We start from the raw sequence: 10,242 nt of genomic DNA, 5'->3' as shown, positions 1-10,242 counted from the left end.
GATATAGATCTAAACAGAATTCTCAACAAAGATTCTAATATAGCCAAGAACCACTTAAAGAAATGTTAAGTAACTTTAGTCATCAGGGCAATGCAAGTCAAAACAACTCTGAGATTCCATCTTAACAGCTGTCAGAATAGCTACGATCAAAACCACAAGTGACGGTGCATGCTGACAAAAACGTGAATCAAGAGAAACATTGCTCCATTGCTGGTAGGATATAAATTTTTATAGCCATGTTGGCAAGCAATATGGTGATTTCTCAGAACACTGGAAATTGATCTACCTCAAGGCCAAGTATAGCACTCCTAGATACATACCAAAAAAATACTCTCCCCTACCACTAGGACACTTGCTTAACTATGCAAATAGCAGTTTTATTTGTGATATCTAGAAACTAGAAACAACCCAAAGACTCCTTGTCCAAAGAATGGATACAGATAATGTGGTACATCTACAAATGGATCATTACCAAGATGTTAAAAAAAGTAATATGAAATTTTCAGACAAAAGGATGGAACTAAAAAAATGAATCATGCTGACTGAAGTAAACCAGACCCAGAAAGAGCAACATGGTACGTACTAACTAATAAGTGGACATTTAGTCATAGATAGTAATCATACTACAATCCATAGACCCAGAGATGCTAACTAACAATGAGGGTTCAAGGAAGTGATTCATAATCTCCCTGAGCAGAGAAAATAGAATAGATTTTGGGGTTGGGGAAGAACACTGGGGATGTGAGGAGATGAGAACAGGAGGGATCAATTTGGAGGATGAAGGGAGGAAGTATTACGAGACACAGCTGGAATATGGGAGCGTCTCCTGGATGGGCTAGAGACCTAGTGCAAAGGAAACTTTTAGATATCTACAAGGGTGACCCCAGTTAAGGGGGATTCAAAGCCTAAACTAGCCATCTCCTGTAACTATGCAAGACTTCCAGTGGAGGGATTGGGACATCATCCCAACCACAAAACCTTTGACTTGAATTGCCCTTACTACAAAATGAGCTTGAGGTAAAGGTAGCACAGAAATTAGGGAATAGCCATCCAGTACCAGCTTGAGACTCATACCACTAAAGGGAGCCCACCCATGACACTCATAGGTGGTCAGGAACCAGAGGCTAGAGAGCTTAGGAACCCAGAATTGAATCAAACAGTATCACATACATACAAACATACATACATAATACATAATGCATAATGCATAATACATAATAAATAAATACATACATACATACATACATACATGCATACATGCATACATGCATACATGCATGCATACATACATACAGTGGATAAGTAAATGAATAAAAAATTAAAAGTAAATGAAATGATCCATAAAGATATTCTGCAATACTCATAGTCAAAAGCCTAATATAATCATCATTAGACTGGCTTATCCAGCAAGTGTTGAAAATAGATGCAGAGACCCACAGTTAAACATTAGGCAGAGCTCTGAGACCCTGAGTGGATGAAATGAGAGGACAATGGGGGGCAAATATGATTGATGTGCATAGCAGAGGTTATGTAACTGGTAAAATTAAATCCACAATTTTGTATAATTTGTATGCAATAAAATCTTTTTAAACATGGAAAACATCTTTTATCTAAGATATAATTTACATGCATACTTAGTACAACTTTAGATTTTCACTCATTTGTATTAGTAGGTCTTTGAGAATTTTTTTAAATTTATTTTAAACTCCAGATTTTATTCCCCTCTCAGACCACCCTCCAACTGTTCCACATCCCATATGTCTCCCTGCCCCCCTCTCTAAAAGGATGTTCCCACCCCTCAGCCCTCAACTCCCCACTAGACCTCTAAACTCCCTGAGGCCTCCAGTCTCTTGAGGGTTAGGTGCATCTTCTCTGATGAAACCCAGACTTGGCAGTCCTCTGCTGTATATGTGTTGGGGAACTCATATCAGCTAGTGTATGCTGCCTGGTTGGTGTTCCAGTATCTGAGAGATCTCGGTGGTCCAGGTTAATTGAGACTACTGGTCCCCCTACAGGGTCATCCTCCTCCTCAGCTTCTTCCAGCTTTCCCCTAATTCAACCATGGGGGTCAGCTGCTTCTGTCCATTGGTTGGGTGCAAATATCTGCATCTTACTCTTTCAGCTGCTTGTTGGGTCTTTCAGAGGGCAGTCATGATAGGTCCCTTTTTGTGAGTGCTCCATATCCTCAGTGATAGTGTCAAGTCTTGAGGCCTCCCATTGATCTGGATCCCACTTTGGGCCTGTCACTGCACCGTCTTTTCCTCAGGCTCCTCTCAATTTCCATCCCTGCAGTTCTTTCAAACATGAACAATTATGGGTCAGAGTCTTGACTGTGGGATGGCAATTCCATCCCTCAACTGACTCCCTGTCTTTCTGATGAAGGTGGGCTCTGCAAGTTCCCTCTCCCCAATATAGGTCATTTCATCTAAGGTGGCTCTCTTTCAGTTATGAAAGTCGCTCACCTCCCAGGTCTCTGGTACATTGTGGAGGATCCTCTGAACCTCCTACCTCCCAGGGTTGGGGTTTCCATTCTTTCTACCGGCTCTCAGGGACTTCAGTTCTTTTCCCAACCGAATACCAAATCATGGTTCCCTCTCCACCCCTCCCCCATCATTCCCTTTTCCACCCAGGTCCCTTCCTGCCCCCTTGTGGCATCCTCATTTGGGCACTTCAGGTTGTTGACATTTTTGTGTGTGTGTGTGAGGTTTTTTTTGTTTGTTTGTGTTTTTTTTTTTGGTTTTTCGAGACAGGGTTTCTCTGTGTAGTCGTGGCTGTCCTGGAACTCACTCTGTAGTCCAGGCTGGCCTCGAACTCAGAAATCTGCCTGCCTCTGGCCTCCCGAGTGCTGGGATTAAAGGCGTGCGCCACCACGCCCGGCTTCTTGTGAGTTTTTTTATTAGCTCTTTTCTTTATTTACATTTCTTTTTTTTTTATTGGATTTTTTCTTTATTTACATTTCAACTGTTATCCCCTTTCCTAGTTTCCCCATCCCCTCTCCCCTCCTCCTGCTCCCCAACCCACCCACTCCCATTACTGGTCATGACATTCCACTCTATTGGGGCATAGAGCCTTCACAGGACCACGGACCTCTCCTCCCATTAATGACCGACTAGGCCATCCTCTGCCACAAATATAGCTAGAGCCACAAGTTCCACCATGTGCTTTCTCTGACTGGTGGTATAGTTACAAGGAGCTCTGAGGGTACTGGTTCGTTCATATTTGTGGAGAGCCAGCAATCGCGAGCTTCAAGCAATCGCCATTATAAGATGGTGCTGGCCTCCGCTGTGCCTAACTAGTAAACAAGCCTTGTGTGCAAGTGCGAGAGTGAACTCATGCTTAGTCACTGCCCATCTCGGGACGTAGTAGTGGGGTGATGGGCGAGCAACGAATCAGGAGCTGACATGCCACATCAGGTGCTGAAACGCCATGGCTGAGGGTTATATAAGCGACCCCATTTTTCGGGGTCTGGGTCTTCCCTCTTGAAGAAGCAATAAAGCTTTTTGCTACAGAAGATTCCGGTTGTCCCAAGTGTGTTCTTGCCAGCGAGAACCATAGCTCGGGATACATATTGATGATCCTTCTATGGGGCTTTAGTCCTCTTCAGCTCCCTGGGTATTTCTCTGGCTCCGTCATTGGGGACCCTGTACTCCATCCAATGGATGACTGTGAGCATCCACTTCAGTATTAGCCAGGCATTGGCAGAGCCTCTCAGGAGACAGCTATATCAGGCTCCTGTCAGCAGGCTCTTGTTGGCATCTGCCTAGAGTTTGGATTTGGTGGTTGTTTATGGGGTGAATCCCCAAGTGGGGCAGTCTCTGGATGGTCATTCCTTCAGGCTCTGTTTCTGTGGACTGTATTATGGGTATTCAGGACTTTTTTTTTTTTGGCTAATATCCACTTATTAGTGAGTACATACCATGCATGTCATTTTTGGGTCTGAGTTACCTCACTCAGGATGATATTTTCTAGTTCCATCAATTTGCTTGCAAAACTCAGGATATTCTCGTTCTTAATAGCTGAGTAGTATTCCATTGTGTAAATGAACCACATTTTCTGTATCCATTCTTCTTTCGTGTAACATCTAGGTTGTTTCCAGCTTCTGGCTATCACAAACAAGACCTCTATGAACATAGTAGAAAATGTGCCCCTGTGGCATGGTGGGGCGTCTTTTGGGTATATTCCCAAGAGTGGTATAACTGAGTCTTCAGGTAGATTTACTTTCAATTTTCTGAGAAACCTCCAGTTGATTTCCAGAGTGTTTGTACCAGTTTGCAATCTCACAAGCAATGGAGCAGTGTTCCTCTTTCTCCACATCCTCACCAACATGTGACCCAAAGTTTTGATCTTAGCTATTCTGACTGGTATAAAGTGGAATCTCAGGGTTCTTTTGATTTGCATTTCTCTGATCACTAAGGATTTTGAACATTTCTTTAGGTGTTTCTTAGCCATTTGATATTCCTCTGTTGTAAATTCTCAGTTTATTCTATACCCCATTTTTTGATTGTGTTGTTTGTTATATATTTTGGATATTAGCACTCTATCTGATGTGGGGTTAGTAAAGATTTTTTCCCAATCTGTAGGTTGCTTATTTGTCTTATTGGCTATGTATTTTGCCTTACAGAAGCTTTCCAGTTTCATGAGATCCCATTTATCAATCCTTGATCTTAAAACATGAGCCATTGGAGTTCTGTTTAGGAAATTTTGCCCTGTGCCAATGAGTTCAAGGCTCTTCTCCATTTTCACTTCTATTAGATTCAGTGTATCAGGTGCTGTGTCTTTGATCCACTTGATCTTGAGCTTTGTGCATGGTGATAAATATGGGTCTATATTCATTTTTCTACATATTGACAGCCAGTTAGACCAGCATCATTTGTTGAAGATGCTTTCTTTTTTTCTATTGTATATGTTTGGCTTCTTTGTCAAAGATCAAGTGACCATAGGTGTGTGAGTTCATTTCTGGGTCTTCAATTCTTTTCCATTGATCAACGTGTTTGTCTCTGTACCAATACCATGCAGTTTTTATCACTATTGCTCTGTAGTAAAGCTTGAGGTCAGGGACAGTGATTCCCCCAGCCATCCTTTTATTGTTAAGTATTGTTTTCCCTATTCTGTTTTGTGTTTGTTTGTTTTGTTTCTTTTCTTTTTTTTCCTTTCCAGATGAATTTGAGAATTGCTCTTTCCATGTTTTTGAAGAATTGTGTTGGGACCATATTTACCCCTTCCCCCTTTTCCCATATCCATTCCCCTTTCCCTTTCTATTCAACTTTGTATCTTCTTGTTTATTTGTTTATTTTCACATAATAATTACAGTTTTTACTTCCTATGAACCTGTGTCTTTCACCTTGAATATGGCATCCCATCAAAGAAAAAGGTTCTCCCTCAACCCATAGGTAATAAGAGATATTACCTCGTCTGTTATTACCTCCCTTCTCTATGCTTGGATTCATTTTGGCTTTAATATGCACTGAGCTTGTTCATACTGTCACAATTACAGGAAGTTCATGTATGATGCTGCCTGGATTTTCTCAATTAATTAACATAATTCTGGCAAGTTATTTTTTACAAATTCTACTTAAGTGTATTCTTCAATTTAATACAGTACATTCCATAATGTTTCTTATTTTTTACACCATTAATGTTAATTAACTGCATTTGGAGAAAATCATATATTTAACAATTTAATCAAAATACCCAAGGTGCATAATTCTGTGTCCAAAATTTATTTTTCCTTGGAAAACTCCGTACCTTGGGCATTACATTTAGCACTAGCACTCATTAGTTGAAGCTTATTTCTACATTATCATTATCTCAGTTTTCTTTCAGAATTGTATTCTTTTTGTTGTTGTTGTTGTTGTTGTTGTTGTTTTGTTTTGTTTTGTTTTGTTTTGTTTTTCAAGACAGGGCTTCTCTGTGTAGCCCTGTATGTCCTGGAACTCACTTTGTAGACCAGGCTGGCCTCAAACTCAGAAATCCACCTGCCTCTGCCTCCCAAGTGCTGGGATTAAAGGTGTGCACCCCCACACCCAGCTTCAGAATTGTATTCTTAAATTTGCCCCTTATTTATATATACTAAGAAAGAGTGTGTGTTCCTTCTCATATTTTTTTTACCATAAAAAATTTACTCTACTGTTCCATGGAGAAAATGAAGAGTAATCCCCAGAGAACAAGGAAATGATTTCCCAGGAAAGGAGCAATATGGGATATAGTGTGTCAAAGCCATATACCAGAATAGGGAGAATTCAGAAAATGCTTCCACAGGAAGATAGCAATAAGAGAATATACCCAAGTATACAGTAAAACTAAAAAGGAACAACTAGCTAGACAGAAAACTATAGATCCATAGATCTGTATTTTGATGGGTTTTATTTACTATAATATTCTCTGTCTATTGAGAAGAGGTTTTCTTGATGAGAGGTGAGAACTCGGCGTGTGTAGGCCTGTAAGAATATTTATAAATTGTTGGGGATTATGATATATATGTTCTACAAAACACTTCCACACTTAAGGCTCAGGGAGCACTGTGGAACAGAGCATATAAAAATTTTAATAGTAAGAAGATCAGGGACTTTGCTATGAGATATGTCTCCTAGTAACATCAGAATTTATACAGGTAACTTCTCATCAACATGACAGCCTAAATGTGAGATGAACATGCCAAACTGGAGGAATAAAGTTCATGATCCTCAGTCCCACACAAAACACTACAGGAAACTAAGTAAAGTTCAAATCCTTGAAGGTGAGAAGACAGTAACTTATTGTCCCATGCCAAATGATGAACCCCAGTCACATACATTCAAGTAACATTATATGGACACAAAACTTTATATTTAGAAATATATATGTATATACAAACACAGGCACGCGCGCGCACACACACACACACACACACACACACATATATATATATATATATATATATATATATATATATATATATATGCTCAAGAACAATGGAAAAAAGAGGCCATGAATTTGACAATGAGCTAGGATGGGTATATGAGAGCATTTGAAGAGGAAAAAAGAAAGGAGAAAGAATTATAATTAAGATATAATCTCAAAATAAAAATAGCTTTTATATTTTTCTCAATTTTTATCAAAATTGAACATTTAAAGGAATGCAATGGCATAAAACAACCTCAGTTGTTTGTGTGCTTGATTAAGGATATTGGGGACAGATACAAACTTGACAGAAATTGACATCACAAAGAAGTATAAAAAGAGATAGATACTTTTTGACAGGATACATAAAAGGGGTACAATCATCCAAGTGTCTGCCTTGGGTTTCCTTTGACATGTGTATTTTCATGAGGAATTTGAACACACACTAAACCTATGAAAAGGGGAATGAAGATCTCTCCTCTTTTGTCCAGAAAGCACTGACATAATGCCTGTATCTAAGACAGGAGAACAGGAACAGATATAGATATAACCTGTTGACTAGAAGCCCAAGTGATATCTCTGTGGTTAAGAGTATTTGCTGATCTTTCAGGGGAGCTGGGTTCAATTCTAACAATAGTTATTGATTCTCATTCATAACTGCAGTTCCAGGTGATTTGTCACCCTCCTCTGAATTCTGTGGACAACAGGCATAGATATAGTGCACAAACATACATAAAGGCAAAATACTCATTCATAAAATAGTTGTTGAAAATTCTTTAAATCAATATAATGACTACTAGAAACAATCACTGGCCATCAAACCACTAGTATATCATATAGAATTTGCTATATGGAAACTCAGTCCATTTTTGGCCTATAAGTGTTGTTTCTCAGTGTGGTCAATCATGTGCCTGTGTAATTGTTAAAGCAGCTTCATTATGAGACTTTCTTTTTTCCTCTTTATTTTTCATAATACTTTGAGAAATAGACTTTGAAATAGCAATATCCTATTTTGCAAGTGCTTTAAAAATGAGAGCAATGGAGTCCAATACAAATGTCATTATACTTTGGTCTAGAAAAGTAAAAGAATATGGTATATTTCTTATTCGGAGAGCCAAGGTAGCCTTTGCATGGAGAACCCTGATGAACCAAAATGAATGAATCTCTTTATAGAATCTAACAGTCATGTTTCATTACACAACAGACAGAACTGTCAGTTACTTGTTCTGATGCTTGAATACAAAGATGGTATTACTACTGCTATGGAGATACTGAAACTACTGATTTTAGCATAAAGCCCTTAAGTGTATTAATCCACACATGATATAAAATTGAATACATATAACTATCACTTATCTATTGTACTTAGATAAATCTATTCATTCTTTCACATCCTTTAAAACAATTTTAATATCTTGCTATGTATAAACGCATCAAGTTGCATATAATAGTATCTGAAAAACAAGATCTAATCAAGAACATAACTTATTATATAACTTAATAAATGCCATGTGAAATTTTCCCTGCCTGATTTCTTCTTTAAAAACCCAATTAACAAATTACTTGACGAATAAATAACTTTTTCATGGAAGTTTTTACTTCCTGATTCCGAAGGGTATAAATAACAGGATTCAATAAGGGAAATATTACTGTATGGAAGAAAGAAACCACTTTGTCAGCTGATAGGGCAGTGAATGGACGTGTATAAATAAAAATTGCAGGTCCAAACATAAGAAATATAATGATAACATGAGTGGTACATGTAGATATAGCTTTGTTTTTTCCTTCAGAAGCTGACCTGTGAACATGGCATAAAATAACTGCATAGGAAGTCAAAAGACCAAGAAAGCATACAAGGGTAAGCAGGCCACTATTGAAAATCATAAGGAGCTCAACAGCAAAGGTGTCTGTACAGGCTAGCTTGATGACCTGTGGGACATCACAGAAGAAATTATCTAGATGATTTGGACCACAGAAGGGCAAGCGGAGGATGAGGACAACCTGAATAATGGAGTGAACAAAACCTCCAAGCCAGGGAGCCAACAACATCACATTGCAGACTCTGGGATTCATGACAGTGGAATAATATAAAGGCCTGCAGATGGCAATGTAGCGGTCAAAGGCCATTACAACCAGTAGTAAAAATTCCCCTCCTCCAAGGAAGTGCAAAAAAAATAGCTGAGTGATGCAGGCTTTGTAGGAGATTATCTTCTTCTCAGAGAAGATGTCTATCAACATCCTGGGAGCCACAATGAAGGAGTAGGAGGCATCCAGGAAGGCCAAATTTCCCAGGAATAAATAAAGAGGGGCAGTAAGTCCAGGGTCTGATATGATGGTGAGGATGATGAAGACATTTCCAGGCAAGATGATGATGTAGAAAATTAAGCTCAGAACAAAGACCAAGCGTTGGATGTCAAGTGACTCTGTCAGTCCTGTGAAGATGAATTCTGTGACAACTGTCCTGTTTTCTGTCTCCATCAACAGTCCCTACACAACATCAACAAATAAAACAATTCTTTATGTCTCTTCTAACTAGAACATAGCTATTATTCTAGAAGCATAGTTAGACAATGGTGTATTATCTCATCTCTCTATATATAAAACCATCTCCTCTGACCTTTAGCTTCTACATTTCATAATAGACAAACATCTTACTCTTTAAGCCACACCTTTGTCTCAGCATTAGTCCAGAACTTCTATTTGACTATTGTATGAGGTAAAAGATTCTGTTGTTCTGGGTTTACTTCTAATTGCCCTAAAAGAAAATGGTTTGGTTTGGTTTGATTTGGTTTGGTTTGGTTTGGTTTGGTTATTGTATAAAGAAGACAACCTTATCTGTATGGATGTAAGTCTTCATGTATATATTTTTCAAGGAAATCGATAAAGATTTCTACTTAAGATGAATAATACATAAATTCTATGTCTTAACTATAAAGTAATTGTTTCATATGTGTATTTATTTATCAAAACTATTGAAGTATATTATCAGTCGATGTTTGTTTTCTAGACATCAGTTATGGCTTAAAAACTTTTCTCTAAGTAACCACAAAAAATCCCTCATTTTCTGAGGATATTTTTCCTTAGTGAAGATGTAGCTATTAATCAAATGTGAATACAGAAAATTTTGGGCAGCTGAAGAACAAACTGATGCTTTTCTGGATGATAATCTCCCTCTGAGGAGTATGCTCTATATGAGAATAAATCTGACATTTGGATGTTATCATAGTTGCAGCAAAAATTTCATTGCATGTATTTATATAGAAGATTTTGAAGATATCTTTCAGTTTTATAGTTTTTATAATGTCATTCTTTTGTTGACAACAACACAAAGAAATCTTTAAGCTATTTGTTTTATCACAAAGA

General features: G+C 38.2%; 1 protein-coding gene across 1 annotated transcript; it reads right to left on the bottom strand.

The window, feature by feature from the left end:
* Positions 1-8,430: 8,430 nt before the first annotated feature.
* Positions 8,431-9,357, bottom strand: LOC110309859 (olfactory receptor 4N4C-like). The gene has a single exon (XM_021182591.2). It carries the CDS (start codon positions 9,355-9,357, stop codon positions 8,431-8,433), a length of 927 nt encoding a protein of 308 aa, XP_021038250.1.
* Positions 9,358-10,242: the final 885 nt, after the last annotated feature.

Source organism: Mus caroli, unplaced genomic scaffold (assembly GCF_978045245.1).
Source record: "Mus caroli unplaced genomic scaffold, Mus_caroli_1 scaffold_12, whole genome shotgun sequence".
NCBI lineage: Eukaryota > Metazoa > Chordata > Mammalia > Rodentia > Muridae > Mus > Mus caroli.
Note: the sequence above shows the minus strand (reverse complement) of the source record. Positions and strands in the feature narration are given on the sequence as shown.

Coding starts and splice junctions, on each gene's coding strand:
- LOC110309859 (XM_021182591.2), bottom strand. CDS start 9,357: ATGGAGACAGAAAACAGGACAGTTGTCACAGAATTCATCTTCACAGGA.